The sequence below is a fragment of the Notamacropus eugenii genome, chromosome 1, assembly GCF_028372415.1.
Source record: "Notamacropus eugenii isolate mMacEug1 chromosome 1, mMacEug1.pri_v2, whole genome shotgun sequence".
Taxonomy (NCBI): Eukaryota; Metazoa; Chordata; class Mammalia; order Diprotodontia; family Macropodidae; genus Notamacropus; species Notamacropus eugenii.
Window position 1 is genome coordinate 727752132 of NC_092872.1, and position 15088 is coordinate 727767219.

The window sequence follows — 15088 nt, forward strand, 5'->3', positions numbered from 1 at the left end:
CAACTCATCTCTGTGAATGACACTTATCAATAACATTTAAAGCAAGAAGCAAACTTGAGGTTGGGAACGCTATTTGGGTATCTTTCAAAAACTATTCTGAAAACAAAATTATTGGCTGACAAAAAAATGAATCAAAGTTCACAAGTTTATTTTCTATTTCTTATTTTTTTCTTAGTTAAAATTTTCCCCATTGGGTGGAAAAGAGAAAAACCCTTGTAACGTATATATATATATATATATACATACATATATATATATATATATATACATGTATATATACATATATATGTATGTATAATCAAGCAAAACAAGTTTCCACATTGGCCAAGTCCAAAAGAAATTCGTCTTATTTTGTACTCTGAATGTATCGCCTGTCAGGAGGTGGCTCCACTGGACTTGTGGTTGGTCAGAATTCTTAATTCTTTCAAAGTTGTTTGTGTTTACAATTTTGTTGCTATTGTCAATTTTTTTCTTTTGGTTCTACTAATTTTATTCTTCGTCAGCTCATACAACTCTTCTCAGATGTCTCTGAAACTGTCCCCTTCATCATTTCTTATAGCACAGTGGCATTCCATTATATTCATGCACCATAATTGGTTGATCAGCAGTGGGATTGGGCCCATGAGCACAAGGATATTGAGAAGCTAGAGAGTGTCCAGAGGACGATAATGATGATAAGTCTGTGTCATATGGGGATTGGTTGAAGGACTGGATATGTGTCTAATGAAGAGAAGATGGGAGGAATAACATGAAAGCTGTCTGCAAGTATTTGGAGGGCTGTCATGTAAAGGAGGGGTTACATTTATCTGTTTTGTCCTGAGGACAAATGGGTGCAATGGGTGATAGTTGTAAAGAGACTAATTTGAGCATAATGTCATTATTCCTAATAATATAAGCTGTGCAAAAGTGGAATGGGATGTGATAATTTAAAATGTTTGAGAGACATAATTTCTGGGCCCTTTATTCATTTTATTAATAATGCTAATATTTTAATAAAAGGATAGTCATTTGATCCATCTCTCTTAGACCAAAGACAATCATGGTGTTGGGCTCATGGCTTAGTTGGTTGGTTGGTTGTTGTCTTTCATTCTCGAAGGGGACCAAAATGACATCACCATGATAAAATCAAGTTTCAACGGGTATGACTGTGGCCGATCACACCAATACAAGCTCAGAATGCTGTACCACAGATTGGACACAGATAGACCGTGTGAACATTTGGGATGGTTACTCCAAATTTGCACATCCTTATTGCTTATATGTCCTTTTGGAAGAGTATTCAAAAGGATGGCGGTCAACTCTGATTGGTTAACTTTAACAATGAATGAGAAAATGAATATTATAATGAGGGGAGGGACTGAACCTGAACTTTGATTATGTCATTCACTTAAGTTCCCCTCAGCCTTGGGCAGTCTATTCAAAGAATCTATGTCCCACATAAGCAGAACATGATGGCTTCCCTACTTGGGTGGGATATGAACAAGAAAGTTAGTCCAATTTCATTATCAGCAAAGTTCTGAATTTTAAAAATCAGGACTTTAGGAAAAGGAGGGAACTTGGGATCTCCCTAAGTCATTTGTTATTAATAATCATTTCTCTCAGGCTGCCTTAAGGCATCATGGTTTGCCTTTCCTTGGAGGTCGTTGAGCTGAGGCTGGATTATCACTTGTTGGGTATGTTGTAATACAGAATTCCTTTGGTATATGGGTTGGATGAGATGGCTTCTGGGGAGTTGGAAGAGACCTTTGATTGTAAATTTAGAGATGCAATGGCCTTTAGAGTTCATTTAGTCCAGTCCTTCAGGCAGTAAGCATTTATTAAACACCTACTATTAAACACAGTGCTAGGCAACTGACAGTCCCTGCCCTTCAAGAGCTCACAGTTGACCCGAGTAGACTACACACAAACAAATGCATGCAAACAAGCTCTATGTAGGATTGATAAGAAAGAATCAACAGAGGGAAGGCACTAGAATTCAGATAGCTGGGGAAAAGCTTTCTATAGAAGGTGGGATTTTGCGTTCGTCCTTAGTTGCTGAAGAAGACCATGCCATCAGAGAAATGATGCCCTGACTTGCACTTGATTTTGTTGTGAGCAAGGGAGGGCTGTGCAGCCTCACTTCTCCTCCAGAGCCATCTGAATCCAGTGACCAGATATTCATCAGGATGATTGGAGATGACACAGGATGCACTGGGAAACCTTGAGCTATTTAGGCCAAGGTCTTTGCAAGGACTCACTTAGGGTGAGGTAATGCCCATTCATTGAATAGGCCTGTTTAAGAAGTAGCCAGGGCATGGCCCCTTTAATGAGGCCAAGAAAAAGAAAGACATCAGGCTGGGAGGGAAACAGCAACAGTTACTACTGATAATCAGCCAGGAGTGTCCAGAGGAGCCCTTAGGCAGGGGCCCATTGGTGGCCCAGTAGGTTTAAGGTTTTGGGAGAGGATGGGACAGGAGAATGGGAAGGGAAGGGAAGGAAAGGGACCAGTAAAACCCAAGTCACCCGGGCCTCTTTTGGCCATCCAAATTTACTGTCCTTTGGAGGGGAGAAGGAAGGGGAGGGGGAGACAGACAGGAGAGGATGAGCTGAGTTAGGCAGCTAACTGGGTCCCCATTCAGCCAGCTGCATCTACTCATAGGATTGTGTTTGTCCTTCGTTGCCAAAGAAGACCATGCCATCAGAGAAATGATGAAATGACTTGCACTTGACTTTGTTTTGGGTGAGGGAGGGCTGTGCGGGTCACCAGCCTCACTTCTCCTTCAGAGCCATCTGGATCCAGTGACCAGATATTCATCAGGATGACTGGAGATGCCTCAGGCTGCAAATCTATTCAGATTCTCACTTAGGGTGAGGTAACACCCATTCAGTGAATAGGCCTGTTCAAGAAGTAATCAGGGGATGGCCCATTTAATGAGTCAAAGAAAAATAACTATTTTAGGTAGGTAGGGAAACAGCAACAGTTACTATTGATAATCACTCTTAAGCAAGGAGAGTCCAGAAAACAACCCTTAGGGAGGGGCCTAGTGTTGTCCAATCTAAAGTAAAGTGTAATAATAATATAATTAGCATTTATATGGTGTTTTAAGGTTTGCAAAAAATATATGTATATATATATAAATACACATATATACTAACTAATTTATCTTCACAACAGCCCTAGGAGGCAGGAACTATTAGTGTACCCATTTTAGAGATGAGGGAACTGAAGCAGACAGAGGTTAATTTATTTGCCCAAGATCACACAGCTAATGGGTATCTGAGGCAAGATTTGAACTCAGCAGAAAATCTGTGAGTTCTTTGGACACAGGAGTCTTATTCTAAGGCAACTTCAGTATAGCCACAGAGTAGATTAGCTGACCCAGCTTCAAGTGGCATCCTACACCTGAGTCAAACCTCAGTTGTGTTTGAAGACTCTGGCTGTGAGTGGTTTTTTCCTCACCTGGCTCCAGAGATCATTCCTCTGGATTTTCAAGACATTTTCCATTTATTTTGAAAATGCCCTTGTTGTCTTTCTAGACTAGAAGCTTCTTTGCCACCCCCCAAAGATGCTTTCTCATTCCACCTCATTTCATTATGTGGGCCCATGAAGGGGTGGCAGGTGAGGCTGGGAAGTTGTCAAGAGTGAGAGAATGAACCTCAGCTGTTGGGGAAATAAGATTGAAGATCTGTCTATTTAACATGGGCACATCTTTGTGTGTGATCCAGACTTGGACTGTAGTCCTCAGAGGCAGTGAGTGCCCTGAGGGAGTAGGGAAGACCTTGGCCAGGCTATCCCAGGCATGTGACAACAGCTGAGCTTGGAGGATAACCAGTGGAAGGCTTTTGTCCTTGGCATTTTCTGTTGATGGCCCTAGACAAGTATGATAGATGGAATTCCCTGAATCTACTATCCCGAAGGAACTCAGACAACATCCTCCCCACCTTCAGGTGACTGAAATCCTGGGAGTCACAGAAAACTCACATGCATATGTAAGTTTTCTGATACCCCCATGGCTGGTTCAATATGCCCAGCTGGAGACTACTGCTCCCTCTCCCACATTAACTCATAGGAGCTCTAAGTACTCTGTGTGGCCAGAATTGCAATAAATTGAATCAGAATCACCACCACTTGCAGAGATACACAGTATCTGATTGGAATTGCTGTAAAGTACAAGCTGTCCCCAACAAAGGATCATCCATCCTTTGCTCCAATGATGGAAAACCCTCTTTCTTAGAGTAGGCCACCCATTGCACTTTTCGTTAGTTTTTATTACTGGGAACTTTCCCCTAATGTTGTACTAAAATCTGCCCTTCTCTAACTTCTACTTGACCTTTTTTTTAAAAGTTCCACTAAAATCCTACCTTTTACAGGAAACCTTCTTCCCCAAACCCTCTTCATTTGAGTGCCTTCCCTCTCTTAATTATTTTAGCTTTATCCTGTATACAGCTTGTTTGTACGTATTTTTTTCCTTGTCTCTCCAATTAGATTATGAGCTCCTTGAGGGCAGGCAATGTCTTTTACCTCTTTTTGTATTCCTAGAGCTTCCCACAATGCCTGGTACATAGTGCCTGGTGCTTAGTAAATGTTTACTGATTGATCCCTACCCACATTCTTTTTAAAAAATCTGGCTTTGATGGATTGATGATTAGCTTAGAGTATATAGGTTGATAAATGCTTGTAGATTGATTGGTTGGATGGTGGAGGGTGAAAGCTCTGAGTTTTTTTATTTGTTTCTCTTATTATTAGTGATTTGGAACAGGTTTTCATATAGTTGGCAGTCACTCGCATTTCTTCTTCCGAAACTCATTTCCTTATAGCCTTTGATCATTCATCCACTGTGGAATGGCTCTTGGATATTTGTGTCAATTCCCTGTACATCGTGGATCTTAGATTTTCTTTGTTTTGGAACAGACCTGTGATTTAATCAGCACATAGTAGGTGTTTGTTTGAGATAGCATTTGTCAGGCGCTTAGCATAATGCCTGGCACATAGTAGGTGTTTGTTCCTTTTCATCTATAGTGAAATCCCAATGAGGACACTCCTACCTGAGCAGATCAGCATTGTGGTTGTGGTTCATCTGTCATTTTTGAAGAGAACTATGACATTATGGGGTGATGGAGTAACTGTCTTAGAGACAGGAGTTTCTAAGACTTAGAGAGCAGTTTGGAGCATGGAGAAGTTAAGTGACTTAACCAGGGTCACACTGCCAGTTTGGATCAGAAGCAGGATTTGAACCCAGTTATTTTTGACCCTGAGGTTTGCTCTCTATCTACTGTTCCATGCTGTCTCATCAGACTTTTATCAGAGATACTTGATACAGAGATTGCCCCCCCCCGTTCTCTTTTTATTCTAGCTGTGTTGATTTTGTTAAAGCAAAAGCTTTTACATTTTATGTAATGAAATGATCTCCTTTAGCTTTTATGATGTATGTCTTTTGCCAGTTGCTTGGTTAAGAATTGTCCCTCAGTCAGAGATCTGAAAATTACCTCTCCTTGTTCTCTTTTTAGTTTCTTTTGGATGTGACCTTTTCTATTTAGGTCCTATATCCATTTGGCACTAATAGACTGGAGAGCATTCTCTCTCTCTCTGTGTCTCTCTCTGTGCCTCTGTCTCTCTGTCTCTGTCTCTGTCTCTCTCTTTCTCTCTCTCTCTCTTCCCCTCTCCTCTTCTCTTCCTTGGTTAATAAGGGAAATTCTATTCTGGATCTGATTCTTACTAATAGGAGGAACTAGATGCTGGGTTAGAAATGAGGAACACCTTACGTGGGTGTGGGAAGTGATCACTTCATTCTTGAATTGGTAATAGAAGAGAGGAAAAGCCAGGCATAGTCCATAGTCTAAAGTACTCCATAGATATGGGCAGAGTAGATGTTAAAGAGTTCAGAGAATGGCTAGGTAGGTTCCCACGAACTAATTTTCTGCTGGAGAATTCACCCCAAAAAGTGAGGAAAACTCTCAAGAATGAAATTCTGAAGACACAAAGGGATATAATTCCAGTGAGAAAGAAAAATGGGAGTTGTTTAAAGAGACATGTACTGAGTATTCACCAATTTCCTTTGATTTTTTTAAAAAAATATATATATCTATCTTATATCTATATCTATCTATATCTATATATCTCTCTATATATAGTCCGCCTGAAAGTTTGGTTTAAGAGGTTAGGTGATATGTAAATCCATATTGTTTATTCCCTTAAATGTAGCCAAAGCTAGCAAGTTTGTACATACAAGGAGCCAAAATGTAAGTTCTGACTGTCTGATACAAGAAAACCAGGCTTAAATACGTTTTAGAGCAAATCTCAACTCGGGGAGGGGGGTCACTGAAATTTATGATAACTGTATGTTTAACCACAGTATGAGAAAGGATTTTCTTAATTGAACAGGTGGTAAATCCAATAAGATAAGAGAGTTGACAAAGTGTCAGCTGAAATTAGAACACATGATATCTGTTTTCTTTACCATTAACATGCCATAACATAGTATACGTCCACTAAATGTTATGATGCAAAAAAAATCCCATTATTCAAAATACAGTCTTGGGTTAAGGGTCTCATCCTTAAGCAGAAGAAAGAATGCACTTAAGTCAGCCCATCTGGCTTTGTTGACATAGGAAGAGAGTTTCTCTGAGTGTACTCAAAAGAGTAACAAGGAGACTGTTAGGTCCAGGCTCGCTTTTTGGTTGATTAATTCTGGCTCTGGTCCTTACTGAGGTTGTTAAATTGATATTAAATGATTTTATATATATGTATGTGTGTGTATACGTATGTATATGTATGTGTATATGTATACAAGCACATATAGATGATGAATATAGAGAAGCAGGGAAGTCCTACATAAACTGATGCAGAATGAGAAAGTAGAGCCAATAAAAGAATATACATGATGATTACAACAATATAAATGAAAAGAACAACCATGAACAAATCAAAAGTCAACATTCAAAGTCATGTTAAAAAGTCAGTGTTTTAAATGTTTATAGAATTATAAAGAACAAGCATAGCTCAAAGGAACAGTCTCCATCCCATTCCTTTGCAGGAGTTGGGAGGCTCACAAGTATTGTACCTTGCACATATGTTTTTCAGACTTTTTTAGTGTGTTGCTTGGTTATGCTTTTGAAAATTTTTGGTCTTTAAAAATACTAGTTGTTATATGGGATGGGTCTCTGGGAAGGTAATTACTAAGCACTTATTGGTTGATTGGCCAAGTCTTATTTTGCTTCCATTTTCTGTGCCAAGGGGAATGATCTTTGGTCTGGCAAGGACAAAACAAAGATGGCGGCCAAGACAGAAATGACATCTGAGATAGATAAGGAGATAGTAATGGAACTCCTAATAGCCCTTGATGAATTTCTGTCACTTGATTTAGATGAATTACACTTTTGGATACTGAAAGAACTGGCAGATAGGATTGCTGTCAGCAATGTTGGGATTGGAAAAAGGCAAATATTGTCCTGACTTAAAAACAAAACCAGAAGAAGCTAGAGTCTTCATGTTATAGCTAGCATTTCTATAGCACTTTAAGGCTTGCAAAGAGCTTTACAAATACCATCTTATTTGATCCTCATAACAATCTAGGAGGTAGGTGTTATCACCCACATTTTGACAGATGAAGAGACCCAAGACTGAGAAGTTGAATGAATGACCTGGGGTTACACAGCTAGTAAGCCTCTGAAGCAGAATTTGAACGTAGGGCTTGCTGACTCCCAGGACCAATACTGTGGCTACTATGCCACCTCCCTGCCCCCATAACATGTGATTTAAATCCAGGTTTTTGGGTTCCAAAACCATCTTGCTTTCCTCTATCATACCACACAGGACAGAGGGTCACACTGGGTTTCCATGCTCACTGAAAGGTTTATGTGAATCTTGGAAGGAAGGGAAGAAAAAGAGGAGTGTATTCAGAGAAGATTCGAGGAAGAGGAAGGGACACTGAAGTACCCACAATGGTTGAAGAATATGACTACTTGCCTCAGTTGCACAAAGTGAATTTCCAAAACATCATTTCTTAAACGGTGTTCCATGTGAAGTCAGTAGTTTCCTAGAGAAAATGTTGATGTTAGTGACATTTTTCCTTCTAAAAATGCCAAATAAGAAATGATGTATTTGTCAAAAAATTTACTACCTTTCACAATTGTGTCTAGACTTAATGACATCTATTTTTGTTTCAAAATTACCTTGACCTCCATTTTCCCTGGTGCAAGTTCCTTACCCCAGGACCTTTTGGACCATAATTTATGAGCTGCTGTCATATTTCAAGTGGTGGCCCAGCAAATTTGGGAAATGAAGCTCCCAAGAAAATGGGCTCCCAAGAAGGTAAATTGTAAGGATTATCCACTTTTATCCATTTTACAGACAAGGAACAAGACCTAGAGAGGACATGTGACTAACTCAGGGTCATGGAACTCAACCTTGATTAGAACTATGATTTCCTGGATTCTGGGAACAAAGAATAGAAAATAATTTTATCTTTCTTTGAGAGGAAAACAAGGGGAGATAATATGAGAGAGAATTGGGCTGCAGGAGTATATATTATATTTCCAGTGCTTTGCCAGGCATAAAAAATCTTGGCATTAGTAGTAGGATGGTATAGAGTTTGAGCTAGACTTCCTCCAACCCTCTTCCCCATGTCTTCTTTGAATGGAATCTTAGACCAATTTTTTTCTAGTTTTCATGGCTGGATTCATAGACTAGAGGACAGAGTCATGGCTTCAAATTCTGGCTGTGCCACTTACTAATAGCTTACTAGCTGTATAGCCGTGGACTAGTCACATGTATTTCTTTGTTTTCATTTTCCTTATTTGCACAGTGGAGCCACATAGATCATAGGATCAGAGACTTAGAGCTGGAAGGGACTCGAGAGGTAATTTAGTCCAAACACCTCCCCCCCATATTTTTTTTTTAACAGATTAGTAAAATGAGGCCGATCCAAGGTCGCATTGGGTGATGGTAAGTGGGAAAGTCAGATTCAAACCCAAGGCAGAGATTGTTGGATTTGGTGTCAGAGGAACTGAACTCAAATATTGCCTCAGTCCCTTACCTGTGTGAACTTGCACAAATCACCTAGCCTCCCTGTGCCTCAGTTTCCCCAGCTGTAAAATGTGAGGGATAGGGTTGAGCTAGTTGACCTCTGAGGTTCCTTCCAGTTCTAAGTCTCTGATTCTCTGACCTGCTTTTCACTGTTCTCCCTAATCTTTTTAGGGGGGGTCATACTCTATTACCTCACAGGTTCCTTTATACTCTCTAACTTCCTGATTCTTGCTAGGCCTCCCTGACTTTGTTCACCTGCAGGCTCTTCGAGGTGGTCTCGGAGGTCTCTTTGAGGTGGTCCAGCCAAGGAGTTATGATCCTCTGCCTTCTTTACATGGTGTCTCGTAGGAGAGATGAACACCCAGGCCTTTTGGTGAAGGGTGGCCCCAGCTTCCAAGGGAAGCCTGTTGCAGCCCTGAAGGTCTCAGTCCTTTCTTCTGAGAACTTGGCTGGCACTATTACCATGACAACAAGGGACCAGTGACCTACCCAGCCTCCAGACTTTTGATTGGGTGGATATGGGGGAGTAGCTCTGTTTCCAAGGGGCTGGGTCTTCTCCTGGGTCATGAGAGGGGTCCTGGAGCCCTGAAGACTTGGCCCAGAGGAGGGAACCAGGCCTTGGTTCAAGACTATTGGAGAAAAGCCCTTTCTCCAGGTGTTTTAAAAACCAGAGTCTCCAGCCCAGAGGGGTCTTGAGGCCTAGGGAGAGTTACTTCCCCCCAGCTCCCAAACGATCCTTCAAGGGACTTGAATGGGGGACTCCACGGGGAGCTGAGGGGGGAAAGAAAGTGAGAAAAAGGCCAGCCGCACCGCCGCCCCCAAAGCCGAGGGAACAGATGTGAGTCCCTTTGTGGGGTGGCTGGGGGCTCCTGCCCCTTTCATATGCAGAGTAGCCCTTTGATGTGAGGGGGATGAAAGCAGCTTGCCAGGGGAGGGCACGCAGGGGGGGCTTTGTCCTGGACAAAAAAGGCATCTGCCCAAAGGCCGTGCAGCCGCCCTCCCCACTGCCGTGAGGATCGTGGGCCCCTGTGGCCCCAACAGTGGGGCTTAATCGATTTTTTCCAGGGCACAAAGGGAAAGGAAGAGGAAGAGAAAAGGGGTGGGAGTGGAGAGATCTGTGTGAGGGGAGAGAGAAGGGAGGGGGCAGGCCTGGAGAAAAGGGAGAACCAGGAGGCTCACTTAGCCTGGGTTTGCATTGGTCCCTGGATGTGGAGTTGGAAGACCCTGGTTCTGATCCCAGCTCTGCTGAAATGATGACCCCTGTAACCTCAGGTTGCAGTCTTTGTCCCTTACCCTCTCTCAGCCTCAGTTTCCCCATCTGTAAAATGGAGCTCACAGGGTTGTTGGAAGAATCGAATGGGATAGCCTATGAAGCGAGTGTCCCCATCCTGAAAGGGCTATGTACATGCTCGATATTATTGCAGGCCTCTTTGGGTCACCTCTTAAAATGATCAGTTTGGGACAGAGAGGTCCTGAGGTCCCTTTCATCTCTCAGTCTGAGATCCTGTGTTATTTTACAATCTGGGATTCAGTTTCCTTCCCTGTAAAAGAAGGGAGGCTGCCCACACGTCCTTTCTTGTTGTGATCCTGGCATTGCCGAGGGGAAGATGGATTGTGGCTGTCCAGAATCGGCCAGCAGTGGAGGAGGCAGGGAGTGGGCGCCAGGTGTTCCGGGGCAAGCCTGCTAGCCTTTAGCTGGATACTGGGGAGATGGGATTGTTGGTCAGGTTGGATTTGGACTCAGGGGCCTCTGAGGGGATGTTTCTGTCACTTCAGAGACAGCCTGTGCGGAAAGAGAGTCCCTTAAAGGAGTTTGTAATGGGACGGTGAGAAAGATTCCTTGGCAAGTACAAATGGGTCAAATAGGGGCCAAAGCCCCATTCTCCTGATGGGAAATGTGGGAAATCATTCTGTAAGTCCCATTGAAATCAGTTTCTGGACTACTAGGGGCTCATAGATTTAGAGCTGGGGGAGATCTCTGTGGTCCCCAGTGGGAGAGGGGTCAAGAGGAAGAGAGAGGTGCTCCAGAGTGAGAAAGCAGCTGAGTCATGGGAGTAAAATTAAAAGGGGGAGGGAATGATCATTTATAAAACACCTACTATGTGTCCGGCACTGTGCTAAGTGTTTTACAGTTTATTATCTCATTTGATTGTCAAACTACACTGGGAGGTAGGTGCTATTATTATCCCCATTTTACAGTTGAGGAAACTGAAGCAGATAGAGGTTAAGTGACTTGCCCTGGATCAGTAAGTATTTGAACTCAAGTTTCCTGACTCTCAGTCCAGTGCTCTACCCACTGGACCACTAGCTGTGACTTCAGTAAGACCCAGACAGCTAGGGGGGAAGTGATGGGTGGGAGGATGGATATATTTTAAAAAAAGGTGATTTAAAAACAAAATTATATCAATAAAATTTCTTTAAAATGGATCCAATTTTTCCACTCCCTATTTAGTAAAAGTTCTGAATTAAAGAAAAAAAAAACCCTGCTGATCAATTGTTATTGAGCTAATAATATGATCCTCCTCTCAGGTAACATAGCAATACCTTATCCAGTCAGGAATTACTAGGAGAATTCCAGACACTGACCATGGACATGGGAGGTGGTAAGGACTGGGGGAGAGGTTAGGGCCCTCTAATATCACACCAAGAAGTTGTTAGCATCGGACAGTCCCTGTCTAACATTGACCATAGAGACTGTGAAACGAATGCCAGATTGGCTCCTTTTATCCATACCAATGGAAAAGGAAGCATTTCCCAGAAGATCCTGGACTGTGGGCAACTGTCCAGTGAGGGGATAGGTGTAAAAATTGCAGATCAGTTGGTCTTTTGTTAAGTGATGGGAGCATGGTGAGGTGGATACAGTGAGATCAGAGGCTCCCAGCCTGAGGATATCAAATCTAGAGCCAGAAGGGACCCTGAGGACCATCTATCCCACTCCTCATTTCACAGAGAAGGAAACAGAGGCTCAGGAGGTGAACTCCCTGGCCCAGGGTTACACAGTTACATAAGTGGTACAGCTAGGATTCAAACTCAAGTCCAAAGGTAGGGATCTTTCTGCTAAAATCCTGATTGATATTTACTTGGTTGGCTGTCCTTCATTCTCAGAGAGGACCCAAATGACATCACCATGATAAAGTGACGTTCAGTGTATCCAACTGTGGCTGATCAGACCAATACAAGCTCGGAATGCTCTACCACAGACTGGGCACAGAAAGTCCATGTGAATATTGGGGTGGATACCTCAAAATTGTGCGTCCTGCATTTCCTTCATGCTGCCTCAGTTCTGCTTTGCTCATAGCACAGCACCCTTTCAGATATGGGCATGCCATGCTGAGTGGTCCTGTGGCAGTGTCTCCCATGTTGCACGATCAGATCCAAAGTTCTTGAGAGAGACCTTGAGAGTGTCCTTGTATCGCTTCTGCTGGCCACCATGTGATCGCCTGCTCCATGGGAGTTCTCCATAAAATAGTCTTTTTGACAAGTGTACATTTTGTGTTCGAACAATGTGGCCAGCCCATTGGGGTTACGCTCTCTGAAGCATAGTTTGAATACTTGGCAGTTCAACTCGAGCAAGGACAGTTGGAGAAGGGAAGAGAATTGCCTTTATTAAGAGCCTACTGTGTGCCAGGCACTGTGCCAAGTGCTTTACAAATATTATCTCATCTGATCCTCACAACAGCCCCGGGAGGGGCATACTATTATTACCATGCCCATTTTACTGTTGAGGAAACTGAGGTAGACATATATTAAGTGACTTTCCCAGGGTCACATAGCTAGTCATGGACGAGACCAGTTTTGAATTCATGTTTCTTGACTGCAGGCGCATTGTGCTATACAACTGCTTCTACAACCACCAATTGCCATTGGCTTTGTTTTTCTTTTTGGATTGAACCTATGATTTCATGGGTACGAGGAATTCCCAGAGAGAAAACTCCCTTAAATGTAGTTGGCACCAGCTATGTAACTTTTAGAGAGTTCCATATTTTTTATGAATTCACTTATTTTTAGTGTGAGAAAATTTCACTTTCCATGGTAAGTAGGAGAAGCAGGTCTTTATTTGGTGATAAGTCAGGTTGTGGTACAGGCATGGTGGGAGGATTCTGAGCTTCAGGCAGGGCAGTCATACGCCCCTGAGGGCACATAGGAGAAAGAAGTGGAATTGAGCAAGAATTCTCTGTCCATTGCCCTCTCGTACTGGTGTGGCTAATGCTGCTGTAAATTGCATGTTTACTTGGTATGACTTGCTCCCCAGGCCTGGAATAAGGCTCTTCCTCCCTCACCTTGATCTCTGAAAATCCCTTTGTTCCCTTAAGACTCAACTCAAGCACTGGCCCTGCAGTCCTGAGTTGAAATCTAGCCTCAGACACTTGACACACTTACCAGCTGTATGACCCTGGGCAAAACTTAACCCAGAGTGCCTCACAAGGATTGGAGGGAATGCGTTAGGGAATAAGGGGAAAGAACATTGGAAAGGTAGGCAGGGGCCAGCTTAGAAGACACCTAGGTTGAGCCATGCCTGGACAGATGGCCCCTTGCAATAGCCTTGATGAGTGGTTGTACTGACTCCATTGGGTGACTCACAGTGAGGAGGAATTCATGACCTCTCCAGACAAGCCATGTTCCTCTTCATCATGAAGAGTGCTTTCCTTCTGTGACACTAGGTCGACCCTGGGAAACTTCCCCTCAGAGATTTTAGAGCTGAAAAGGACTTTAGTCTAACTCCTCTATTTCTGGATGTGGCAACTGAGACCCAGCGGGGCCTCAGTGAAGTGAGGAGGTCACAGGGTTAAATAATAGAACTAGAGTCTGCATCCAGACCAACTTTCCGCTAGCCATGGTGCCTCTCCACTGAAGTAAGAGAAGGGCCGCTGTAATAACTGTTCAATGTCTAATTATACAAAAAGACTATTTTATGGAGAACTCACATGGCTCAGGCAACCATGGTGACCAGAAGAAACGATACAAGGACACTCTCAAGAACTTTGGATTTGACCGTGCAGCATGGGAGACGCTGGCACAGGATTGCTCAGCATGGTGTGCCCTATCAGGAAGGGTGCTGTGCTGTATGAGCAAAGCAGAATTGAGACAGCAACGTAGGATGCTCAAATTTGGAGTATCCACCCTGAATATTCACATGGACTATCTGTGCCCAACCTGGGGTAGAGCATTCTGAGCTTGTATTGGTCTGATCAGCCACAGTTGGACACGTTGAAGCTTCACTTTATCATGGTGGTGTCATTTTGGTCCTCTTCGAGAATGAAGGACAACAGCCAACCAACCAACCATGCCCTGGGGTGGGGAGGAAGCCTGATCCTCAGAGCCAGGACTCTGTGGGTTCAAGTCCTGCCGCTGACAGGTACTAGCAGCATGACTCTGGTTTTTTATTCAGTTGTTCAGTTGTGTCCCACCCTTCCTGACCTCTTTTGGGGATTTTCTTAGCAGGGACACTGGAGTGGTTTGCCATTTCCTTCTCCAGGTCATTTTACAGATGAGGAAATTGAGGCAAACAGGATTAAGTGACTTGTCCAGGGTTGTGTTGTGACTTCTTAGTTGTGACTAGTAAGTGTCTGAAGTCATTTAAGTCCAGCCATTTCATTTTACAGATAAAGAAACTGAGGCCAAGAGAAGAGATAGTTGTCTAGGTCACAGAAGTAGTCAGAATCTGAGGTGGGATTTGGACACATGTCCAGCGCCTAATTCATTATGCTGTCAATCATTGTGGTAAACTTCTTCGTTAAGAATAAAATCACGTTTCTCCTTCCACTGGAGTGCAGGCAGCGTACATGTTTGGGGCCTACTGGTAGTTTGATCTGACTCTTTTGTACCTTCTCTGCCCTTTTTAGGTGATCTTTGCCTTGAATCAAACCCTCCTTCAGCAAGAGAGCCTGCGGGCAGGAAGCCTCCAGACCCCCTACACCACAGAGGACTTGATCAAACATTATAATTGTGGTGACCTCAACTCCATCATCTTTAGCCATGATAACTCACAGGTAGGTCTGCACCCCACCCCCAACCCCTACCTAGCATGCTGCATTAGAACTCCCTTTTCCCAGTGAATGCCCAGCTCTGGCTCTGAGATTTTGC

General features: G+C 43.1%; 1 protein-coding gene across 2 annotated transcripts in view; it reads left to right on the top strand.

Moving 5' to 3' along the window:
- Positions 1-15088, top strand: part of TRABD2A (TraB domain containing 2A) — a 59329-nt gene that overhangs the window by 16639 nt on the left and 27602 nt on the right. For both annotated transcript variants that reach the window (XR_011973030.1, XM_072637005.1), the window contains exon 3: positions 14848-14994. Coding sequence is in view for 1 of the 2 variants with exons in the window: in XM_072637005.1 (XP_072493106.1) it covers positions 14848-14994 (147 nt within the window). In the remaining variant the exon portion in view is untranslated. The remainder of the gene's footprint in view (positions 1-14847; positions 14995-15088) is intronic.